Consider the following 26317-nt stretch of genomic DNA (forward strand, 5'->3'; position numbering starts at 1 on the left):
ATTGACATAGGCCTATCAATCATATGTGGTCAATAATGTCTGCAAAACGTAGCATGAAGTCAAAGATTGTTCATATACTTTCAATTCTAGTTTTGTTATTATTATTATTGTTAATAATTACAAGAATTGAATCTATTGCAAACTTTGCACGAAACAGAAGCAGACTATCTTTCTGGGCTCGACTCCTCATCCTCACTCACCAGCGCGCTGTTAATGCGCTGTACGGCACGCAGCTCTGGTGCTGCTTGAACGGCGGCCCCGCCCCCTCACGTTTGACGTCAATCAATGACGCAGTAAAAATGCGACGGCGGATGTGTTTGGATTGCTGCTGCAGGATCCGGCGTAGTGAAAAATAAAAAATAAACATAACTCTGATAATCGCAACAAAATGCGATTGTACAGTTGTTTAACACATATAGTTAATGGTAAAAATTAAACCACCGAGACCTCAGTAGTTGTTATCACTCGGTTCCATTGTCATCGTGATCCAGAACCGTACAGGCGTGTTGCTTTGTTAACTGTACCTCCTAAGCGAATTGCAATAGGTTGCTTGAAAAGTTCTGATGCGGGAATAATACAGTAATATCAATATAACCGTGATATTACTCATTAAAACGCGGTATTTATAAGATACCCGTATTTGATCGTTTTACAATAGAAGATTGGGTGCTTCCACGAGTTCCAGATATGAGTTATGGATATGGGGGTAGAAGAGGCCGGCGAGGGGGTCGCGGATTCGGGGAGAGCAGCGACGAGCGCTGGGATCGAGGGGCCGGTTCGAGTGGAGGAGGATACCAGAAACCCTCCAGCTGGGACCCCAGGGAGGATGACGGGGGAGCCCGTGGCCGTCATCCAGGCCACCTGAAGGGCAGGGAGATCGGTCTGTGGTACGCCAAGAGAGGAGGGATGAAAAGGAAAGATCAGGAGAGAAAGTCGGTAGGTAATTATGGTAAAGATACAGTCCATACCATTAACAATATCAAGTACACTTGCAACACGGAGAATAATACATGAATGGAATTGAGCAACTATAACACGTTGATTTGGCATTGTTGTTGATGTATTGAATAAGGTTGATGTAGGGTTTCTCACTGTTTTGATTGCTTATAAGAGTACTGATGACTGAACCTGTATATATTTAATGAAATGATTTTTTTTTTTTTGTAGAGTAAGCTCATATTCTCTTCATTTTTTACATGTTTTTATTGGGCGACTCGAATATGACCCATCATGTTATATCCACTTCTGAATCTTGATTGTTCTCTTGGTTGGTCGAAGTGTTAATACTGTTGTACTTGAAATATGCAATTAGAAGTAGACTAATGGGCAGTTCTGCTATTTTTTCTTGTAAAAGAGGTTGACAATTGAGTTATTTATCTGGGATTTGTTTCAATGGCAATGGCAATCAGGGCAATTATGTGTTTCTTTCCTATTAGATGTTTTACATTTGTTATGTTCCCATTTTCAATGGTTTCTTTAATTGAGTTATTGATCAACTCTAATCTTCAGTATTACATTTACTTATTGTTATGCACAATTCAATTAAATTAACTTTTGAATGGGGGTCTTGATTGTATTTTATTTCTCTTTTCTTCATAAGTGCTTTTGTTTCTTGAGAACTTTTTATCTTATGCCAAGGAGACAATCTCTCCAAAACTCTTCAATGCAACATGTTTAGAAATGTTCAAGACTTTGTACTGTGATGAAAAATAAATCAAGATAAACCGAGCCTATTTTAACAGTTTATGATTTGCCAGTGTCATCTTTGTAGATTAGAAAAGAATTGAAGATAACAGATCAGCTCAGATGGAGATCTTATGGAAGAAATTCCAAAAATAGAAAAAAGTATTTGATCAATGTATACCACCCGTGTCCATTTAGGGCTCTGAGACCTCATCAAAATGATACAGAAACACAAAGAAGCATGAACAGATGTAGGCAAAAACAAAAACATCTGAGAATAAACAACAGTGTGTGACATCATTGAAAGAATGAAAATGTTAAAATGACAATGGATCTGACATATTGCAAGAACAATTGACCAAAGATGGGCAAAATAAGCTTTATGCATCTTGAGAGATGGAAGAAGACCACATAAAAGATGGAAAGATGAAATCGTGACCTGCGAAAGAAATGTGTACATCCATACAAGTGGTACTATCTTGGGGAGGCCTTCATCCAGCAGTGGATCGAATGTGATGAAGATGATGATATAATATAGGTATTAAGAAAAAAATTGTGCATGCTGTAACTTCAGTAGAGTTGAAATGCACTGTGTAGTGCTCTCTCAGTTGTATTGAAATCCCATTATGGAAAATGTTGCAAGTTCAGGTGGTCTCTGTTGTTTAGAGAGCTGTTGTACAGATGGATGAATCCCGGGAGCAGCACATCACACAGCTCCTGAGCTCTGTGCAGACTGCCACACCCCAGAGGGACCCCCCTCCTTCAACATCACAAGCCCCCCAGGCTTACAGAGACAGCCAGAGGTATGTGTGCAAGGCAGTAGTTTTGCTTGGGCTTACATTGTAAGTGTGTACAAGGTTCACAAACTCGAGCTGCACCAGGGTACTGCTTCAGAAGTCCACCCAAGTCTTAAACACATTTTGTTTTGTTTTTCTTGACTTCTCTCTGTTTCCTTAAATCTCGTTATATTGGTAGGCTATATCTCTCCTTCTGAAATGTGTGTTTTTTCCTGTCTGTATAATTGGCAACAGATAAGGGCTCAGAAGAAAATTAATTTAACCTTGAAAGGCTTATTGCACTTTGTTTGTATGTGTATGAAATATATGTTCTTAATTAAGTTTGTTAGACCTCATTAAAAAATAATGTATTATAAATAATGTAGTTTGGGAACAGGCTGATCTGCAGATTAACTTTTTTAGCTTTCCTTGTCCTTTTGTGTCTTAAATGTTAGAGAATAATCATCTTCCTTTAATTATTATACATTATTTGGTTGAAACTTTGCTCCATTACCAAATACATCTGTGTCTTGCTGAAGGTTACTTTAGAAGTTTCACCTACATTTATGTTGTTGTGTGCTGCTGTATGTTTTATAGAACTGAATAAGTGAAGGCCATCATTTAGTTTCTTAAGACTTTTTTTTTTTTTTAAGTGTGATGGATTGCCTTTTTTTAATCAAAGCATCAGTGTTATATTGAGAGGGTAATGATAACTCATCTTCTCTTGTAGGAGGGAACACTATAATGCATGTTCAAATAATACTCAATAACAGGATTTGTGTTTTTTAAATTATTGTTTATTATTATTTTCATTGCAGATATTTCGGTTCTGATAGTTTTTCGCAAAAGGATACAAAAGACATAAATGATCGAGACTTGGAATACTTGTTCCAGGATATTGTTCGAGATGCTAGTCTTGACCAAGAAATCAAAAGAGACCTTCAGAAGAAAAGGTCTGATCCTAAATTCTTGGAAATGTTGGTAAGATTTTATTAATGTTTTATATACATTAACAATATGTTTGCTTAAACCACATTTTTGAACAGTCTAAAAAATAATACTTTGAATGACATAAGTGATTTCACATTTGAAGTCTAACGTTAATATTTTATTCATTTCAGAAATTCAGAGAGAAACTTCCTTCATATGGAATGAGAAGGGTAAGATGTTTCTGTATCTTTCCTGCTTTTTGAACAATACAGTGGATTGTTAAAAGACCAGACAAAGTGCAAGGTGCAAGGTGCAAGGAACAAAGAAACTTTAAAGTCTGCACTGCTGACATGCTACCTTGTGAAGCTGGTCTGCTGGTTGAGAAAAGAATAATGATATTAAGACCTTCAGTTCCAAACCAGAATACACAAAATCCCTTCAGGGGGATGTTTTGGTGGATTTCTGTGATTTCTGCAAGGGTTATCTGTAGGGCTTTCCTGATCGCAAACTTGCAACAAGTGTGACATACTTTAAGTTTGAAAACTCTCTAACATTTTCTGGCAGCACATTAATCAGGAATCACCCAATTTGCCCTGACGAGTAAACTTAGTAGAGAGTCTGCCATTATCTTACCCCAGTGAGTTAATGACCCAAAATTGTCCCAAAAGTAATCCCATTATGTATTCAGATTACAAAATATTTATGACTGTACTCCGTTATGGTTTCTTAAATCAGATGAATATTATGATCACTGATACTTGAAAAATTAGGTGATTACTTTAAGGGTTAGTTATTGATCATTTATATGAAAATGCACAAGACATGAGTAAGGAAATTGCAAGAATATATAGTGGTCCACTTATTAGTATTAGTATTTTTGTTTTTATTTGTTTGTTATAAGAAGCCTAGTTAAAGAGCACATGCATCACCTTTGTTCAAGCAGGCATAAATACAGGCTGTCACAAGCTCTGCCACGTTGCTATAAAGTATAAGTAAGATATAGAGCACTCTTCCAGATTGATTCTATCATACAAGCAACTTTTAAAACTAAAATCGAAACCTTACAGAATAATAGCGGATGTCAAAAGCCAGCATGTAGACTCTTTCAGGGTTTCAGAATGTGGTGTTCTAGCTTCCTAGATAGTGGAAAACCCACAAATACTCCTTGATTGTAATTATAGTTTCCATAGACAACATGAAGTCTTGCTGTGCCCATGGCTGTGGGAAAAATAGTGAAGACTGAGTTATTATTTTCTCCTTTATAATGTGCAGTGGATATTGATTGTGCAGTGCAAGTAAGCGTTCTCACATTGAAAAAAAACAACACAAGTTGCAGTGGTCATTTTGACCGCAGTGCATTCCAACAATTACACCACTTGATTAATTCCCCTCGCCTCCGCTGGTGTCTAAGGCTGATGCACAGTCATTTATGTTCTGTGTGTGATTTTTTGAATCTAATGTGTTCGCAAGGTAAATAGTAACTTTCTTCTTCTAGTACCATCTGCCCAAAGTAATGTATTTTGTTAAACACTGGTTATTTAAAAATAAATGTCATCCCAACACTGTAGCCTGAAGTGACTATGCCACCTCCAAAAAGAAAAAGTTAAATATATTGTATAATTTTGTATTCTAATAATTCTTCCTTGTTGGCTGAAAGGATTTTTGCAGGAAACATTTAATGTAGTTGGGTTATTATTTCTTCAATATTTTCCTGAATAAAATACAAGGTTGTGCTCTCTATATTTTATTTAGAAGGATAAGACTGTATTATGTAATAATACAGTCACCTTCAGTGTTATGACTGAAAGCAGTTCAGTCAATAACTGTGTTATTAGTCAGTGGGCATGGGGAGATAATGTTGTTGAAAAATGTTGTGTCACTAATGGAATCAGGTTAGTATTTTTCCAATGCCAATACCGTGTATGCTTTTTTCATTGGAGTGCCTTACTCAGCAATACAATTTTTTTAAAGTGTCAACAATATGCCTCTTTAGACCATCTGCATGTAACTTTTTTTTTTTTTAATAATACTGATATCTGTACTGTAGACAAGAAGATTACTGAACAAAATTTAAGATACACACAGAAATATATCCAAACAAGTTCCCAACAAAATCCTAATCAGATAATTTATTGTGAAATGAAAAATCCAATAAGGACAACATGGTGTGTGTGCATCCTATTTCCCAAATAGGCTGTTTACTTGTAAAGTAAATGATACTGCAGATGTGGCAGCAGGTTTTGTGGTCAGACAAGACTAAGCCCAACAGAGCCCATCACCCAGTCAACACCATCCTAACTCTGATGCATAGTGGTGGCAGCATCATGTTATGGGGATGCTTCTCATCCGCAGGGATTGTGAAGCTTTTCAGAATTAAGGGGAAATTAGATGATTTGAAGTACAGGTGAATCCTAGAGGAAAACCTGCTTGAGTCACATATTTCAGCAGGACAGTAACCTGAAGTATCCAAAGACCAGACTTGAATCCAGTAGAACATGTATGGCGAGGCTTGAAGGTTACGGTCCATCAATGATCCTCAACAGACTTGTCAGAGCTGGAGCAATTTTTCAGAGGAAGAATTGGCACAAATGACACCATCCCAAAGCTGTTAATCTTAAAAGACTAACAGCAGTCAATTGCTGTCAAAAGTGCTTCCACCAAGTACTGACTTAGAGGGCCGAATACATATGCAATCAGTATATTTCAATGTATATATTTTCCTTTGGTGACATTCAACAACCTTAATATATAACAGTGATAAACTTGAAACTTGAATAAAAACAAAAATTGGAAAAATTGGTTTACACTATTTGTATTTGAAATATTTCACAGGGGCTGACAACATATGCATTGTGTATGTATGTGTGTGTGTTTGTGTATAATTGTTTGTCTTTCGTTCTGTCTGTTGTAGGAGCTGGTTGATTTAATAAGAAAGAATCAGGTGGTGGTGGTGAGTGGAGAGACCGGCTGTGGTAAAACCACCCAGGTCCCTCAGTTCATCCTGGATGACTATATCGAGAGGGAGATGGGCTCTCTGTGCCGGGTGGTCTGCACTCAGCCCCGCAGGATCAGTGCCATTTCTGTAAGTCTATTAAAAAATAAAAGCTAAAACTGAGCTGTTTCTATGTATTAGAAACTAGATTTAAAGAATGTCATGCTTTCTAAAGTCAGTTATCTTTCGATCATTTTTTTTTTGTAATCATTTTCCCTTGATGTTTAGGTAGCAGAAAGAGTGGCCGTAGAGAGAGCAGAAAGCTGTGGAGATGGAAATTCCTCTGGGTATCAGATCAGATTGCAGTGGTAAGTGAAAGGTTTTGTCTCTAGTACAGCTTTTTGCTAACCTTCTTCTCCGCAACCACAAAAACATGAGACTGGATTCCAGACGTAAACTTTACAAATGCAGAATTAGCAGAGGAAATAACCCTGTGTTGATGAGAATAATATTATTGAATATAATAAAGATGTACTCATATTGTTTGTATGAATGAGCAAGTGATGAAATGCACTATATACAGCAAATAGGACTAGGGAAATACAGTAATTAGAAAGAATAAACCTTTTTTTAACTTTTCAGTTCAAAACTGTTTTTTATAGGTTTACTAAAACAATATAATTATACTATTGTTGTGTGCTCTCCTGAATAACTGAACATTACAGTAGTTTAAAGAGCTACCTACATATTTTGACATTGTGGGCCCAAGTATTACCTTAATAGTAACAGCTGTTTCCTGTTTTCATATAACACAGAAAATCATGTCATTTGATAACACTTCATTTATGAATCAAAGAAAATGTCTTGTTTATTTTTTAATGGCTTATTTTTGTACTTATGTTTTTTAACAAGAGACATAATACCTTGCAATTACTTTTAAAACTCTAGTGATTAGTCTTTAAAAAGCTGGCCTAAGACGTACATAATTGGTAACATTTTAGCTGATTGCTTTCCTTTCCACCTCGATAGTTTGTGTGTGGCTCCTTGCCTTGTTCCCTGCTTTCTCTAATTAGGAAACCGTCTTGAATTCAGTGAGAGCTCTTGTGGAAAACTAGAGAAAAACTGGTCCCCTTGTCACAACAGAGTCTGCTGCTTTATATGAGATGTCCTGTCAGCTGGCAGTGTGAATCTGCTCCTCTTTGTACAAATGCTCCGTAACAATGTATGGCTGTTAGTAATGTTGTCTGCTTGCAGAAAGCACCGTGGAAAAAAAGGCTGCTGTCTGAATAGATTGAATGCTAATAAATGGTGCAATACAGGCATTTTATACAATAATGGATCGTTCCTTAGGACCCTTTATATTACCTAAAACTGCTTTTGTGTTTCATTACCTAAGTCTGAATATTTTAATTCCTTTCAGTGTGCTATCCTCATCGGCCCACTGCTGTTGTTTTTTTTTAATTTTTATATATATATATATATATATATATATATAATGTGCCACTTTCTGTGAGTCCTTTCATTTAATTTTAAAGACTGCATTCACACCAAAGTATTAATTCGAAAGCTGTGAGAGAAGAGCTGGATCTGAAAGTGACAGTCACTCGAAACGTAACACTTACTTGGGAGAGTGTGGGGGAGGAAGCAATACATTTCAAGAATTTGATATCTGATGATTTTTTTTTTTTTCTCCCTGTAACCAAAAGTGATGTTTTTATTTATATTTTTTTAACAATGCAGTGGGAGGGTAGCTGTGATTGATGCATCGTTAAGTAGATAGGAAGGCAGAGCTGCATAATAGTCTTTGCCTACTCCAGCTAGTTTGCTGAAAGTTCAGCATCAAGCAAGGCACCCGCTCCCATATTGCAATACTGATCCTGACAGATATAAAACAGTCACCGCAAAGTTCAGCCAAGTTAAGCCCTTTTTGGATTCAGTCCTTTGACTTCTGACTACTTTACCTCCAGGGCAAATTCAGAAAAAGAAAAAGGATACAAAAAAAAATAATCCTTCAAGCAAGAAAAAACTCATAATTTGACTGTGGAGTTCTGTAAAGGGTTTTGTCAAGGGGCTTCAGTTTTCAGTCTGTACTCTGCTGGAGGGAGTACTTATTTGATCTATTAATACATGCATGTGGATCTGCACTGTACAGCAAGGTCATTTTCTGTGGGGAGAGAAACTGTGAACCAAAGTAATAGAACATTTTGGAGGGGTACAGCATGTTTGGTCCCTTGGTAGCATTTTGGGTTGACTACAAAGTATGGGTTTCTGAGTGTTATAAATGAATTAAGTCATCTCAGGGATGGTACTTCACTTAGTAGTTTGTACTTCACAACAAATATGTGTTTTTTGTAGAAGTGCAGTACCCTTTTGGAATACAGCATGCAGTGCTGTTTTTGCTTTTTCTTCCCTAAACAGCAAAAATGACTTTCAGAAATTCACAGACGAGCAAGTATGATTGCTATAGGGCCTAAAGAGATCTGATAGTGAGGGGTAGTTCAGATGTCATATATTTTGGGGGAGGAAGTCAGGGAGGTCATCAGAAGGTTAACAAAGCCACCTGCAGAATGCTAACAATGTATCATTACTGGACATTTAAGTAAATTCAGCTTTCAAATAAAAGACTGTGTGAGACAGTGTTTCTTTGCTAATGATGCACCAACAATCCAGGAAACTACCTGGATGAAGTTAAAATCAAGCAAGAGAAGTGTTCTTTTCAGCTCTGCACGTTTTATTTGTAGTTATTCTCTGCATTTGTAACCTTCCCACAGCTCCATACTGTGGTTTGTATTATCTGCTGACAGTCTTTGTTTTTAAATTCAGCTTGGAAGGTTTTTGTTTTTCCTTCACTATATATTGTTTTGCTCTTTGTACTGCCAAATAAGTACGTCAGGAGGCAAGGAATTAACGACGCTTTGTTGCCTGAGGTTTGAGTTTAAGATGAAGTCAAGTTGCTATTTGTTATTTTACATGCTGGCTCATAGACTGCCTTTGAGCTCCTATAAAGGTCACCTTTGAATATTGCATCAGAGGAAAGTGAAGATGCATTCTCGGAAGGGAGCATCGTTTGCACACCACAAGCTTGCTTTTCTGTTACCATTAGTGACAGGAGGGTAATCATTTGGTTAAATATGGAGTTTTGAGGCAGAAAAATAGCGTCTTTGCATTGTATGTCAAATTGATTTATTGAAGTATATAAGTGTTTTTCTTAAATTGCTCCTACCCTGAATAAATAAGACTTACATTTAAATATTCCAGGTAGCTTGCCCCATTGTAAATACTTTTAGTTGAAATTGACCCTTGTTACAATACTCGGAATATACAATACAATATACAATATATATCGGAAGAAATTGCAGTTTTATATGAATCGTGAATAAGCATGGCACACTTCACGATTACCGTTTAATTGATTTTTGTAATATTTGTGTAAGTGAACATGCATGTAGGATGTGGTAAACATTAAACATTAAAAACTACCAAATTAATTTCTTGCAACCCATAGGAAAAATAAAAATGCATCTAATCTTAATAGAGTGCATTTGGAATATTGCATTTAATTTCTTAGTTGGAAAAAATAATGTATGTAAAATACAATCAATAACAACGGCCTAGTACATCTTTTAGTAACAACCAGTTTTATTATCCACAAAGGAGGAAAAAAGAAAGAAAAAAAATGTATATTTTTTTATGATTCTGTGATACAGGTGGTTGTATAATCCACTTATCTACAGTAGCAGAGACATATGTGTTACTTCACTGCTTTAGATTCCATAGGTTCAATAAAGGTTGAAAACATACGTATCTCATTAAATTGATTTTGTAATCTATATCCGTGTGCTTTCTTCAAATTGAACTGTGTAAAACATCATGGTCTTCATGCCACAGTCTGTGTGATCGCCGTCTCTTGATCGCTAGGTAGATAAAGAGACTCTTTAAAGAGTAATTTCACCACTTACATGATGGAGAGCCCCAACCGACCCCCCCGACACACACATTCAAAAATGACAACACTTGAGTTACACAGGAACAAAAACACAAACAACTCAGAGGAAGAAATGTACTGTTCCATAAAAATGAAACAATGTTTGTTATGGGGAAAATAGAAAAGCACCTGCTATACATTTTGTTTCCCCCTAATACTTTTTTTTTTTTTTTGAACAGCCAGTTACCAAGGAAACAAGGCTCTATCTTGTATTGTACAACAGGCATCATTTTGCAATGGCTCCGGTCAGATCCGTAAGTGCACTTTTTTTTTTTCTCTCTCTCTCTCCCTTCATTGGTAGTGTGTTTTGTTGAAGAAATCCAGTACTAGCACATAAATGCCCACATAAGGAGATTCAAGGCCTGCTGTCAAATCAGATCTACTTTGATGTTCTCTTTGCATTTTTGATGCTGACTAAATATATTTTTGTTCTAATGCAGAATATCTCTGTGTGTATATATACTCTGTGTATGTTAAACATAGCAAAAAACAAAGTAATTACGAGGTGTGGACAGAATCTTAAGAAGGAAAAATCTTTTTTTCTCGCACTCCTGACAGAATGTTAGGCTTCTAAATATGTCACAACTGTTTTTTTTTTTTTTTTCTTTGCCCCCTCCTTTCTCAGGCACTTGTCAAACATCAGTCACATAGTCCTGGATGAAATTCACGAGAGGAACCTGCAGTCCGATGTGCTGCTCACAATAGTGAAAGATCTGCTCACGTTCCGAGATGACTTGAAAGTCATCCTAATGAGTGCCACCTTAAATGCAGAGAAGTTTTCAAAATATTTTGGTTGGTTTAATTATTTTTTTTAGTCTAAACTCAGTAATAGCATATAGTCTTTTGTTCAATCCTGCTGATTCCTACACTTGTATCTGTCATGGTAACTCCATTAAGATACTGCCAGATGTCTTTATCCAGGGTGACAAGGGAGTACATGTATTAATATTGGCACAACACAATATGAAGTAGAGAGGTGTAAGAAAAATCTGTGATCCCTCATTAACCTAATAATGTAGATACAGTTCTGCACAATAACAGTGCAAGATGCTGGAAGTACGGCAAATCAAATGAGGTATTACAATCCAGAACAATATCTCAGTATAGCATGTAGTAGGGCAAAGAGCTCAATAAGAAGAGTAGTGGTTTTTCCCTTCCTTGTGATCTGTGCCCTGGGAATTCTTCAGTAAATACATCTATTATTTCAGGCTGTCAGTAAATTGTACAGTATTGATTGGGGACCTAAATGAAAGCACTGTCCTTGGTCTTTACTGGCCTTGATTGAGTGCCGACAGAATGAAAGAAGCACCATTTCCAAACGGGGAAAAAAATGAATACTGCCAGTTAATGGTTTGAACAACTACTTCTTCTTTTTATTATTATTATTATTAATAATATTATTAATAATAATAATAATAATAATAATAATAATAATAATATTATTTATTTATTAGCAGATGTCCTTATCCAGGGTGATTTACAAAACACAAGAGCATTTTAAAAGTGCAATACAGTCTAGAATTACAGATCAAAGCATAGTAAAAAAGTTCAAAATTATATAAGTGCATAAGAAAATATACAGTTAATACAAGTCCTACATCCTAGATTTGTGAACTAATATTTACAGACAAGATGTGAAGTCATAGTTAATAGCTCAGGGGAAGGGGATAGGGGCAATCAATATAACCTATTATTATTACTTATTCATGCACTTTCTTTTTTCAGATAAAGCACCAATGATCCACATACCTGGTTTCACCTATCCAGTGAAGGAGTACCTGTTGGAAGATATAGTGGAAATGCTAAGGTTAGCCACCAGGTCTCCATTAACTATTACATGCATTAAAACCAATTACGTTTGGAACCACAGTTATTTATTTATTGTATTTTCACACAAGACTTAAACTATATACATTGTATGATGTAACTTAAGTCTTTATAACCATGGCCTAGTTGATGTTGGCTAAATTGTTGTTTTTCTCTTTTTAGAACCCACCCCTCCAAACCAATCAATTAGTATCTTGCATGTAAAGTAATGTGGTATCTTGTGCAGAGGTGCAGTCGATGCATTTGAGTTGGACTTGGAATAACAGTATGCGCATGGGGGCAGTAAAAACTTGCTTCCTCCCCTATCCGTTCTTAGGTACCGTCCCCAGAATCAAGATCGCAGACCGGCCTGGAAGAAGAGGTTCATGCAGGGGCAGATGTCCCGGCCAGAGAAGGAGGAACGAGAGGAGGAGTATAAGGAGAGCTGGCCTTGCTATGCCAGGAAACTGCGAGACAGGTACTCCAGCCGGCACCACCTGTTCACATGGCTGAACCACAGACTCAAGTGTGCAGGACATTAAAGACCTGGAAACGAGTCAAAAGCAGAAGACCTGTTTGTACTCTGCAACACTGCACTGTACCAAACTGTACCACACTTTCTTCTAGGTTCTCGGATAACACCATCGAGGTCTTGGAAATGTTGGATGAAGATGATAAAATCGACCTATCCCTGATTGTAGAATTGATCAGGTACATTGTACTGAATGGAGAGGTGAGTTCTTGCTTTATTTGGCTTCATGATGCAGCTGTGAAGTTTTCACCGAAAGTGACGGCTGTGTATTTTTTCTCGTGGTTGGCTGTAAAACCTAACATTTAATCTGTATCCAGACATTCAATGAAAACATGAGAAATACAATTATGTTTTTCCCTTTTTGTTTACATTTGCCTGTCAAATATTGAATTTACTTTAATACAGTATTTCATTTGTCAGATGTGCCTGGTAAAAGACGGATTACAGTTTCAGGAATTAACAAATGATTGGGGAGCTGTGCTTAATCTGATAGCATTATCAGTAAACGTCTGAGCGGTTTTGTTGGTTTGATATGTACCTTGAAAGAGTCTGACGCAGACTGTACCGAGTCCCTAGCAGTTCAGGGAGGCAATTTCTCTCGGCTGTGAAGTTGCCTGACAGTAAGTAATGTGATTAATAGCTCTCAGGCTGCATTGTCCTTGATCTTTAATGGCCTTAGTTCCAGGGGGCCTCTGATGTTTTAAAATCTCAATCTGACATCACTCTTTTGCTTTCGTGTGGAGGTTACGTTTGGTGCTCTTTGTGGAATGTATGCTTTGTGATCAATTCTCGTTTCTCGAAAGCATTCTCTTATTTAAGGAAGTCTTTAATAAAATATACTGATGTGCATCATGTTGGGAAAAGATGCATTGTTTTCGTTTTATCATATTGAAATTAGAGACCAGGCTATAATAGTAATATAAACTTTACTAATTAATGCCTTTCTCTTCACACTTGATATGAATAGACAGTCACATAGCTTTCCTATTTTTTCGGTGAAGTTTCTGGGATAGAACTTAAGACTTATGAATCAGTTGGGCTATGTGGTGTTTGTAAATACAATTATTACATTATTATGAGTAATCTTTTGTTCTGTTTCAGTGGGCAAAGGGGTGGGGAATAAAATTAAGACGGCTAAGACTATAATTAAACCTTTTTACTTTAAGTCGGAATGACGCATACTTCTCGCAGGCTGCCTATGCCTGTTCATGTAGATTTGATAATTAAATGCTCGCCTTGTCATTTCTGACCTGACTACGGAAATTGAATTTTAATTTATGTGTGTTTAGAAATATTTTGAGCCGTGGTTTGACTTTGGGTTTTTCAGAAGAGTTCCAGTCGGAAATGTAGACCCCAAGTATTTTTTTGCCAGCTGAATTCAAATAGCTGTATCATTTCTGTTTTGTCCTTAAATTTGGTAACTAAATATTCTCTTTGAGATTAATTGCCTCTCGCTCCATCCTCGGGGAGAGCTCATGCTCGTCAGAGGTAATGGTGAAGGTAGTTTTATCGTCACTTGTGCGATCATGGAGATTTCATCTACAGAGAATAGAGATTAATTACCATTAATTAAGCATAAGGTTTGGGAATATCGAGCTTTCTTCTGTCTCATTGCTTTTTCAAATGAAAGAAACTAGGTCAGAGATCTGCCAGGAATAAGCACATAAAATAAGCCGCTTTTGTAACTTCATAATTATAATGCATACTTTAAAATACGGTTTCTAATATGGGAAATTTAAATATATATATATATAACTTTCCCATATTAGAAACCGTATTTTATCAGCAGAGTGAAAAAAATAAGGTAAAAATATCTTTGCATGGCTCTTGAGGTGAAAGCAGCACTTTGGAAAGAATTTCCCAATGATGGGAAAAAAATAATCCCCCCCTTTATTTGTATCTTTACTCATTCTTCTCTGATGTGTACATTTTAAGTGAGTCTTGATATCTCTTCTCCTATTCAAAATAGGCAGATTTTCCACATTTCAATTGTATTAAACAAGGCATTGGAAAAGAGAAGATGTTTAAATGCCAGTGAAAGATAGCTGCTGCATCTTCTCCTTTTGTTAATTATTCTAAACGTGTTTCATATCAGCAGGTAGTGCTATAATGTCTTTTAGCAGTGTTGGGCATAAAGGATATTTTTACCAGTCTCCAGTTATTACAAATAAATATAAAAATAAGCAGATGAAATAGAATAAAAAGTGTGGGCTTGGCTAATGTTATTCCACACTTGGAGTTTCATCTGAAATATTTAAATTTAGCCTGCAACTTGTCTACCATAGTCAAGGTGTTTTTTCCATTAGTTTTTTTCCCCCCTCTTTTTCTCAAAGCTGCTGTTCTTTCCAATTTGTCTTAAAATAGCTAAGGTATGACACCTTTCACGGGTGATCGATATTTTTGTCAGTCAGGTAGCACAGACGACACTGGAGAGTTTGATTGAAGTATATCGAATGTTTGTTCTCCCCAGCTATAGCCCGAGACATGGCTCAGGCCTGTGCGACCAAATGCTCTTTTGCCCCATGCCAACTTGAATCTTCATTATTTATAGAGTGCTGCCTAGGCCGAGAGCTTACTTCCAGGCACTGGAGGGAATTAGTCAAGAAAGCAGACATTTCTGTATTTTGTCTTTGAACTTTCTTTTGGCTGCAGATAGGAGAGTATGTGAAACTGTACTCTCTTGCCTGCCCTGCTATCTTACTTGTCATTCTCGTGCTTTCTCATTCCTTGTGCATCTGCTGTGTGGAGTCAAGGCTCACTTCTGGACAGATAAACATGTGTGTCCTTGTCTTCAGTTGCAGGGTACAGACTGCTCTGTTCTCTTTTTTCCCAGGAGACCTCTGGATAGTTGTTCTCTGTAAGGGGTGAAATAAGTTGCTTTGCCTTTGGAATTAATTTAATTTGGAATCTTCAATATCAGAATTGCTGTAAATATATATTTTGATTTGGGTCTATGACATTTCATCACCAGGTACAATTCATCACCAATTTGCATTTTCACTTACAAATTGCATACTCACGGTCTCTTTTGATTTAGATCAAATACTTCTTAATGTCCTATGCTTCCAGAACAGCCTTTTATTAAATCCTACAGAGTTACCCACAGCAGTTGTAGTCGGTTTTTCAAAGTACGCGTTCAATTCAGTAAATAAAACCGCACCCACATCCAGACTCCGTGTGGGATTGCTTATTGCTTTGAATTCTAAGTTATTGTGCTGCTTAAAGTGCTTTTAATGTAAAAAAAAAAAAAAAAAAAAAAAAAAGTGACAGAAAAATATAGATTATGTATTTTGTACAGACCTTGTTATTTTTATACCACTTGTGTTCTTAAAAAGATATATTTCAGATTTTGAGTTCAATAAAATATGTATAAACTGTTTTATGTAAATGTATCAATAAGTGTTATAGCCCTATTTTAAACACACACCCTCCTCCCTGTCTCTCTCTCTCAAACACTTTCTGTTCCCTACCTGTATCTTTTTTATTTTAAGGTCACCAGGCAATACCCAAAGTTACACAATTGTGCAATGTGTCATAACTTCGTAAAATATAAATATACCAGCAGATGACTAGTTAAAATAAATGCAATATGTACCACAAATAAAAATAAACCTCAAATATTCACCTGGTGTACTGCACCAGATAATGTAAACAGTTTTCCTTCACACTGACAGTGGAAAGTCTGAGCCTTCATTGAATAAATTGTCAGTCAGAGACAGTCAGTATGTATTTTGTAATTGAATATGCAAATTGTCGGTGACGAATTCTAGCTAGTGAGGAAAAGAGCGTAATAAAAAGACGGGACCCCATTTGTTTTTCACCCTCTTTGTGCATTTACATTGTTTTTGTATACTATTGTCTGTGCTCTTAAATTATACCTTACAACAAAGCACACACACAAGCAAGTCAGGTTATTAATTATGGACAGATACATTTAGCCTGCAGTGTGTGTAAATTGCACAAATGCAGCAATTTGTTGGAAAATATAAACATGAACCCTTTGAATTATACTGAAAACTTGAAATGCTTAATTAAAAAAAAAAAAAAAAAAATGTACCTAGCAGTTAAGTCTCAATGGGTGTACTAAAAAATGTGTTGGTTTATTCATAACAAAACAAAGTGGAATTATAATATTTTATATTTTTCAGGATGGTGCTATTCTCGTGTTCTTGCCTGGCTGGGACAATATCAGTGGATTAAATGATCTTCTGATGGCTCAGCAAATGTTTAAGTCAGGTAATGCAATACATTCATATTAATACAGATGTTCTCAGCAAGGAGACATCATCAGGGTCTGACTGATTACAACATAGCACTGATTCACTGACATGTAGAAAAGAAAGACTGTTCCCATAGAAGCATCATTTCTCTCATCCACTCTCGCATCCGACATGTACTATCGTAAAAAAAAAAGTATCTTCTTTTACTTACTGTATTTGTTCTTTTCAGACAAATTCATCATCATTCCCCTCCACTCTCTGATGCCGACTGTGAACCAGACTCAGGTAATCACAGCCTGGGAGCAATGTGGGCGAAGCCTCCTCCAAATGCTGCAATGTAATGACTAACTACTTCTCAAATGAGACCCATAAAATGGAGGACAATGTTGACGTTTCAGCTGAAGTATTTGTTTTTTCAAGGCAAACAACATAAATTAAAACCTAAGTTTGGAAGCACAGAATTGTTTTGTCTCCTTTCAGGTTTTTAAGAGGCCTCCTCTAGGTGTGCGAAAGATTGTCATTGCCACTAACATTGCTGAGACCAGGTATAGTGCCTTCTTGCAAATCTAAGTCATTGGTTGCCAGTATATGTGGTGACAATTTGAAATCATATATATTTATAATGCCTATGAACTATATATGATGAAGGATTGGGTTGGGTTCTGAACATTTTACACTTCATTGTATATTGATTTGGTCGCCCAGTGAATGTAAGCCTTCAAGTGTTGAGAGATCTCTTTCGTAAAAGTAAAATAAAGCTCTGTTATGACAGTTAACAGCACTGCAATATGTTTTCTATTTTTTTCTTTATCACTGTACACAAAAACACAAATTCTTAAGTCTAATATCTTCAGAAAGAGATGCTTCACATGAGAAATTGTCAGTAGTTAATGACGTCTTTGTGGAAATGATTCTTTGGTGTTTGATCAAACAGGGCTGCTTGGGAATAGAAAGACACAGGCCTAAATAAATAAAATAGTTTGAAAAAGAATTGAGGTTTGCAGGAAGATTTAATTTCCCCGCAGAAATGATCGGACCAGATACACATTGCATTTCTTTTATTGAACCGTTGGAGCAGGGTAGCTTATAACTAATCTCTGTGCAAGTTTGTCATAGAATAAAATATAAAATTGGCATCACGAACAGAGATTTTGAATTAGGAACTCACCAAACTGAGATGAGTTGTCATTGACCCGTTTTTTCTCTTCCCTTTCAGTATCACCATCGATGATATTGTTCATGTTATAGATGGAGGGAAAATAAAGGAGACTAACTTTGACATTCAGAACAACATCAGCACCCTGACTGCAGAGTGGGTCAGCCTGGCGAATGCCAAACAGAGGAAGGGTCGTGCCGGGAGGTAGGTGCTTTTCTTCCAATCCGTTTCTAGATTTTTCCGTTCCATTTCCTGGCATTGAAAATTCAGACACAACAGGCTTTTTTTAAATCTTGAATATTCACATCTTTTACCCAGTCTCTCCTTTTATTCATTGCAAGAAATTTTATCCCAAGTGGTAGAAGAAGGACTCTCTCACATCGGAACGTAATAGATGATTCATCGCTTCTTTTTGGTTGCATGTATACTGAACAAAAATATAAATGCAACATGTAAAGTGTTGGTCCCATGTTTCATGAGCTGAAATGAAAGATCCCAGAAGTTTTCCAAATGGACAAAAAGCTTATTTCTCTAAAAAATAATGTTCACAAATTTGTTTACATCCCTGTTAGTGAGCATTTATCCTTTGCAACTATGAACTGTATGTATTAACTGCATCACAGATGTAAGTATCGAGTGCTAAGGAATGTGCTTCCATTATGCAAAACTGATGGACGCAATTGATGGGGAGAGGGATAATGGGGAAGAATGACATTTTTCATGTTTCTCGCATTGTGGAATTTATTTATTATGCAAGTCCCTCAAGATCATTCGCTTTGTTCCAAAACCTAGTTTTTATCACTCATTGACAGCAAAATAAACTCACGACTCAATGCAAAAAAACTAAGAATGATTTAATTTGCATGGCGGGTACACTAGGGGAATCTTGTGATTGTCCTTCTCAATGGGACGCTGAAGACGGCTGATTGACTCTTGTGAAACTCCTCAAAGTGCCACTAAGGAAGTCTCTGCTTCTGCTGTGAGTGCGGTGCCGCCTTCAGGTGCCAGTTGACTGATGGCATATTTTAGCACTTATAGTGTTTCAGACTTGCTTTTTCAGTGCGTGGGAAGAAGTGATATTCCTCTTCTGTTGTTGTGGTTTTGTGGGCTAATCCAAGCAACCTGTTTATTTTTATTTTATTATTTTTTAAATTATTGTAAGTAATTGATTGTATAATGACTGACTGTGGATTTCTTTGCATTCTTGTGTTGTGCAGGGTTCAGCCTGGAAAATGTTACCATCTGTATAATGCTCTGAGAAACAGCCTCCTGGATGACTATCAGTTGCCCGAGATCATGAGGACTCCCCTGGAGGAGCTGTGTCTGCAGATCAAGGTGCTGCAGATTTTGGCCACAACACTTTTTGACTGTTCACAGCAGTTCTTGTTCCATTCAGTTTCAGTGGCAAGGAAATCATTGCGTCTTTTGCAATTCTGATTCAACACTTGGGTGTAAAAAGTGTCTCTTCAACGTGACTGATGATGGGAGTGTGTGGGAGGGGGGAGTTAATAAAGTATTAAAGGCATTTTATGTTGTCTTCTAAATCGAGACACGGAGCAATTGATTATTATTTAATGCAGAATGATATTGATTCATCTATTTTACAAAGTGACTGGTATGACAGTCAGCCAGGTTAATGTGGGGGGGAGAATTTCATTGACAGGGCATCACAGTGTTTTATAAAATTTAAGGGAAATTTGATTTTGTCAGTTTTGTTTTTTCTTTTCTTTACAAAATGTATGTCTTTGGAGAGTTGAGCTACACATAAATAAAAATATCCCTTAGACATTTCTGGTTTTACACCGAGGAATGGCACTGAGATTCAAGAAGAATCTTTTGAATAGAGGTCAATTGCAAATAGGCATCTTGTGACCAAAGCTGATTGTAATTAGTTTTCACAAACCGCTCGATACTCTGGTATAGATTCGTTTTCACTAGCGCATCCATATGTAAAAATGTAAATGCTTTGTTTCATCTGTATTATATTGTTTGATGAAAAGGACAATAATTAAAAAGATGCTTGTTACACTAACAATATCAATATGGGCAGAATAGACCGAATATGAAAATTGAAAAATCTAGCATTTTGTTTTCGAAAATTTGAAAACTACCTGGTTACAATTTCAGATACATTTGTGTTTTGTTTTCTTTTATATGTGGAATGGAATTATAAAAATGTATTTTGCCAATTTCCATTCTCAGATATTGAAGCTGGGAAGAATTGCATCATTCCTTCGTAAAGCGCTGGACCCCCCCTCAGAATCAGCTGTACAACTAGCAGTAACCCACTTGATTGAACTGGTGAGGAGTCAAACTGAACCCTGGACACTTCATTTATTATACTTAATTTCCAGTTAAAAAAAACAATAACTGTTAACATGCTATAAATAGCCACAGACACCTCCCTCACAGATTAACACATTTATCATCTGCAAAATTGGAAACTTGCACATATACATTTTCTAGCTTTTTTAACAATGTTGTTTTCAAAATATTGACAAAAAAAAAACTGACCTAAATGTCTGTCCCCTTTCAGAATGCCTTGGATAAAAACGAGGAATTGACGCCCCTTGGTTTTCACTTGGCCCGGCTGCCTGTGGAGCCTCACATTGGGAAGATGATCCTGTTCGGGGCATTACTGAGCTGCCTGGATCCCGTCCTCACCATAGCCGCCAGCCTCAGCTTCCGAGATCCCTTCGTCATTCCCCTGGTACATGCATGCAGCCGTGTCATGTGCTCGCATCATTTCATACATAGTTGAGCAATAAGATCCTGACGAAACTTGCAGATGAAATTAAACTGAAATTGCATGTTGTGTTCCTGGGGCGTATTATACCATGAGTTAAAAGCTTAAATAGTTTCAGTAAATATCCCCAAACCCCTCCTAAGAACACTTCCTTGTAATCCCTTCAATAGATCAAGTGATTTTATTTTTAAGATAAGTTTTATTTTTTGTTTATCCACATTGCATAATGCTACCTTTTTTGGCAATGATTCAAGCTTCTTTTCTCTTGTTTGTTTAGGGTAAGGAAAAGGTTGCAGATACAAAGAGGAAAGTACTGTCAAAAAACTCAAAAAGCGACCACCTGACAATTGTGAATGCATTTTGGGTAAGATCTGTTTACAAACTATATTTACATACATATTCATTAAACATTGCTGTAATGGTAAGATGCATCTTGTATTTTTCTATCTAGGTTCTGTAATGAATGACCAAATTCTTGTTGTCCTTGATGTAGATATGTGTATTCTCTTAAAGTTTTATTTAAGATGCCCTGTTTTTTGTCAATTTAAATTTAACTCATGTCCATCTTCTTTATAGTTTTTGGTTATGTGACCTGGGATGGTTTTTAGATTCCCGCAAGGAGCCATGATTTACACATTAAGCTCCTTAAAAAGTTGCATTTCATAAATAACTCCTAAGCACCCCACACCTCTCAAATGTACAGGGATTTACAGGGATAGTTTTTAGAGAAGTAAAATAAAATGCAAAAACATTTCCTTTTGATTGAGTTGTGATGTATATTTTTTGTAACCTACTACCTACCTACCTACTAGAGTCATTTAAATGTGTGTTTTCAGGGATGGGAGGAAGCCAAGAGACGGGGCTACAAAGCAGAACGAGATTATTGCTGGGAGAACTTTCTGTCTGCAAACACACTCCAGGTAGTCACAATAATATTGTTGAACAGCCTTCACACAGTTTAATCCTCAAGAAGGAGAAAGAAAGGGAAAAAAAAAGTGAATATTCTCCATTGTGTTCATTAGCTTGTGCAATTTAAAGCGAATAATTTTGTTAATGGTACTATTCAATCTAGCCAAGATTTAAATGTAATCGCTTTTTCAATTATGCTTTCCAGATGTTGCACAATATGAAAGCACAGTTTGCAGAGCACCTGCTGGCAGCTGGATTCGTCCGTAGCAAAAACCCCAAAGACCCCAATTCCAACATCAACTCGGGTAAACCAAGTCTGCTCTCGATGCTTCTTCTAAAATCATCACATCATATGTAGAGGGTTTATCCGTAAGCGGCTAACTTGAGAACTTCACATCTTCCCACAGACAACGAGAAGCTAATAAAAGCTGTGATTTGTGCTGGCTTGTACCCCAAAGTTGCCAAGATACGACCTAGTTTCAGCAAGAAGCGAAAAATGTAAGTCTGTCCTCGCACACTCACCCCCCTCCTAAACAAGAGTAGAAGAGTACCACCATGCTGCATCTGTTACATTCTGCATTTAGAGATAACTGTTATGTAGTCTCTGTCTCTGTCGGCAGTTCGAAGCAGGAATTATGAGAGGAGTTCAGGTCAGGAAAGTGCACTTTTGTATTATACAGTCATCGTTTCTGCAGTTAAGTGTGTGTCAACATGTTGGATTTTTACAGACCTGGTTGTGACCCCTCAGGAATAATACCACATCAATATTTGAACAGCCTAAAATAATACATGTTTAAGGCATAACATTTTTTTTTATTGTTTTTTTAATGAAGGCAAGCTGATCTTATTTGCATGTTGAATTTAAATTCTACACATGGTGTGCTTTGCAAAAAGGATAACCTGCTGCTGAATAGTGAATAGTCATTTTCTTAACATTTAAACAGATGGTCAAGATCCCATCTACAGTATACATTTCTCAAATGAACTCCAGCCAAATCAGATTAGATGTCTGCCTTTTTAATAAATGTTTCTGCTTTAAGCTTATATTTAGATTTGTTGTTTCCTTGCAGGTAATTCATTCAATTGAACATATAACAATATTATTCTGACTTGTATAAAACCCATTCATTATAACAAAACATGTGGCCCAGCCTCCTAAAGTCCCATTTTCACATCCATATTTTTGGTTACAAACTAATTTCTCTCGCAGCTTAATTGCAATCAAACGGTACAATGACTAGGCAATACAAGTCTCATTTCAGAATATTAAATGTGCTAAGTACTTGTTAATCCATTGCATTAGTTTTCTATTTTGGTCACTATTTGTCTTGGGGGTTCTGGAATGCTGCTGATCCAACTGAAAATAGAATCAATGGGGGTCTTGTCTGTCTGTCTGTCTGTGCTGAAGCAGCATTGAAAGCTGGTATCATGCATGATATAAAGCAAACTGACCAATTGCTTTAGACATTGACTAGAGGTGAACTTCCCTACTGTTTTTCGGCAATTTCCGGTTCCAAGAGCTGTAGGCTGTTATCTATACTGGGTTATTGTCATGCTCTGTTACCTTAATCTGGGGTGAATTCTCTCACCTATCACAGAGTATTATTTAAATTGTGTACATTTGTTTTTCTACTACAGTGACTCAATTTGTACAAGAGCCTTCAGCTTTATAAAAATGTAAATGGCTTAAATTGCTAAGCAAGCTGAGCTGTAATTAAATCCCTTATGGGTCATCCAATCTATAAATACACTTGTAAGAGGCTAGAACACATTCCAAGTAGATGCTGTAGTTCCCCTGCAAAGCCAAGTGTTTTATCAAACCATATAATGGCAAAAAGCAATATCAATATCAATATTGATTAGTTACAAATACAACAGGGGGAATTTGGTGTGTAAATGGCACATTCTGTTTATCCATTGTTAGGGTGAAGGTGTACACCAAACAAGATGGCAAAGTTAGCATCCACCCTAAGTCAGTGAACGCAGAAGAGACTGAGTTTCACTACACCTGGCTCATCTATCACCTGAAGATGAAGACAAGTAATGTAAGTTCAGACCACTTTTAATTTGCACATAAACACACGCCCTGTTTGAATCATGCAGCCTCCGTTCTGACACAGGAAAGTTGGCGTCTTCCCCAACACTACATTTTTTTTAATTTATTTTTTTTAATACCCGGTCGGCGTTGCCGTGAAGGAGCTCCATGGCAAGTAATTACTCCATCCCCCCGGGACTGTGGAAGTGCATTGATGTAATCGAATTTTCAAAGGCATTTCTCAGAGAGAGCAAAAAAAAAAATGTCCTTACAATTAAGAGGTGCTACAAAATTGTCAGATTCTCTTTTGGTTTCTTCCTCCAGTGCCTGTGGCGTAGTGTGAATGTTACCATAGTGCTATATCAGAAAACCTGCATGAGGCAGATAACTGTTCAGCTAGAGAGTCGGGGATATGAGTAGCAATAAGGCTCCTGTGATTCCCACCGCTCTAAATTAGTGCTTCGGCTCCAGTTTGGCACTTGATGATTCTCTTGGGGATCCCAAAGATCAAGGGTCTGCAGCCCTAGACCTGGAGGGCTGTAAAAGTCTTTATCCTCATCATTTTCATTCAAATTAATTGAGCGACTAATTGTCAGATTCAATCTTCATGAAGATTTTTTTTTTTTTTTTTTAAATAACCGAGTAACTTTATTAAAACAGGCAGGCAGTATATATAGTAGACAGTCAATCTACAGACTGTTGTTACATATACTGTATATATATTTTCTAACCTATATTTGAAACTGAAAATGTACCTATGGCTAAAGTGTATGTGATGTATGTGACTGTGATCTTTCACCTGCAGATTTTCCTGTATGACTGCACAGAAGTCTCCCCTTTTTCTCTGCTGTTCTTTGGAGGTGATATCTCCATACAAAAAGACCAGGACCAAGACACAATCGCTGTAGATGAGTGGATTGTTTTCCAGTCTCCAGCCAAGACAGCGCATTTAGTAAAGGTGGGTGTACCAAGGAGAAACCGAAATGCCGCTGTAATATCTTTCATGGCAACACAGCACTTTATTGGATTTGTTCTCTAAACGATCACAGATTGATTTTGTAGCGTAACTGATTGTTATTCCTTTAATCTTACTGGATATTGATGGCATCTTGTTACACCATTGACATTGAATAATAGGTTGAATTCAGAAAACAAAAGAACACCAAAATGTTTTTTTTTGAGAAATTGTTCAAAGATATGTATTTATATACCTTTACACCGAATCACTGTGCCTCATTACGTCTTTTCTGTGAACAGGATTTAAAGAAGGAGCTCGATAGGCTCCTGCAAGAGAAGATTAAAAACCCTCAGCCGGTGGACTGGAACGACACCCGGTCGAAAGACTGTGCAGTCATCTCGGCCATCATCGACCTCATAACCACACAGGAGACGACTGCGGCCCGGAGCTTGTGCCCCCGCTTTGGTGAAGACTACTACAACTAACATTCCCGAACAGGCTTGTAACTGGTCTTTTGAAGTAGGAGAATTTCTACAGATCAGCTTCACTGACATTTTTATGTATTTAAAAAAAGGAAAGAAGAAAAACTCACTCTGAGACCAAATTCATGTTTGCTTTGGGATTTATTTCATTTTTTCATTATTTTTTTATGTAGCATGTCTTGTTTCAAGAATCCTAAGATGTAAGGAAGACGCTTTGAGCCTTATGGATGATGTTTCGTCTAGTTATATTAATTTGTAATTCACCGTCTCAAATAGCTTTATTTTAAGCTTGATGTATTATAATGTTCCTTAGGATATTGAAAAGATGCAAGAATTTGGTGTAGTTGTGAACGGTCTGTACTTTAAAGTTGATGCATGAGCATTTTTGACATAGAGATACAATTACCGCAATGTATCTGGTATCATGTTGTTGACAAAAAAAAAAAAACTTGGGAAGAATTAAAATTGTTGTCTGCCTTAATGTTATCTATGGCTTTTACGCAACAATAGGTTCACACAGCATCAGCGTATGCATGTTTAGGAACGTGCTTATTCTTTCCATTATTACTTCTGTGGAGAAAAAGTGGACAGATGTCCTGGGAGTGGGAAGGTATTCCTGTAATTAAATATAGACTTTACAGCTATACGAGCATGCTCAGCTACAAGATTCAATAGCGATGAGTCACAGACGATCGTCATCCACACGGATGGACAACAACTGTGATGACTATATGGAGACTTGATTTCACAAGTAAGTCGACACTACTTCTGTTTTTTTTTTTTTTTGGTAGAAACTACAGTATACATAACATTATTGAATTACAAGTGTAAAATCTATTGTGCTCTAGGAAACCAATGGTGTCCTTACACAGCGTGTGGATCTGAGCATCTGTTCCTGGGCTGTAGAACATTACTGGCACAGAACCTGCAAAAGGGAGGTAGGAGAAGCAGGATTATCAAGACTAATTGAGAGGGCCTGGTTGTGGGGGGGTTCTCAGGGGGCTTCAAGTCCACTGACATTGCAGAAGATGCAGGAGAAGCTAAGGTGATGCAGGTGTCTTTTTGTGTACAGTAGAGATCCTTACCAAGCCCAATCTATATGATCAATTACTTACAAAAATAAAAGCAAATGTGTATTTTTGATGTGAAATACAAATTTCTTTGCCA

General features: G+C 36.9%; 1 protein-coding gene across 1 annotated transcript; it reads left to right on the forward strand.

The window, feature by feature from the left end:
• The first annotated feature begins 297 nt into the window (after positions 1–297).
• dhx36 (DEAH (Asp-Glu-Ala-His) box polypeptide 36) lies at positions 298–25631 on the forward strand. The gene is made up of 25 exons (XM_066709490.1): positions 298–936; positions 2350–2486; positions 3278–3440; positions 3581–3619; positions 6301–6471; positions 6610–6689; positions 10486–10560; positions 10932–11098; positions 12032–12113; positions 12450–12590; positions 12740–12845; positions 16793–16880; positions 17094–17149; positions 17345–17409; positions 18081–18224; positions 19238–19355; positions 20223–20321; positions 20557–20730; positions 21044–21130; positions 21603–21686; positions 21881–21980; positions 22083–22173; positions 23600–23720; positions 24516–24668; positions 24968–25631. Exons 1-25 carry the CDS (start codon positions 688–690, stop codon positions 25151–25153), a joined length of 2976 nt encoding a protein of 991 aa, XP_066565587.1. The 5' UTR covers positions 298–687; the 3' UTR covers positions 25154–25631.
• Positions 25632–26317: the final 686 nt, after the last annotated feature.

Source organism: Amia ocellicauda, chromosome 7, assembly GCF_036373705.1.
Source record: "Amia ocellicauda isolate fAmiCal2 chromosome 7, fAmiCal2.hap1, whole genome shotgun sequence".
Lineage (NCBI taxonomy): Eukaryota > Metazoa > Chordata > Actinopteri > Amiiformes > Amiidae > Amia > Amia ocellicauda.

Excerpts from the sequence above, each read along its gene's own strand:
- dhx36 (XM_066709490.1), top strand. The coding sequence starts at position 688 with ATGAGTTATGGATATGGGGGTAGAAGAGGCCGGCGAGGGGGTCGCGGA. Across the intron at positions 3,620-6,300 it reads CTTCATATGGAATGAGAAGG|GAGCTGGTTGATTTAATAAG; the intron begins GTAAGATGTTTC and ends TGTCTGTTGTAG. Across the intron at positions 17,410-18,080 it reads ACTAACATTGCTGAGACCAG|TATCACCATCGATGATATTG; the intron begins GTATAGTGCCTT and ends CTTCCCTTTCAG.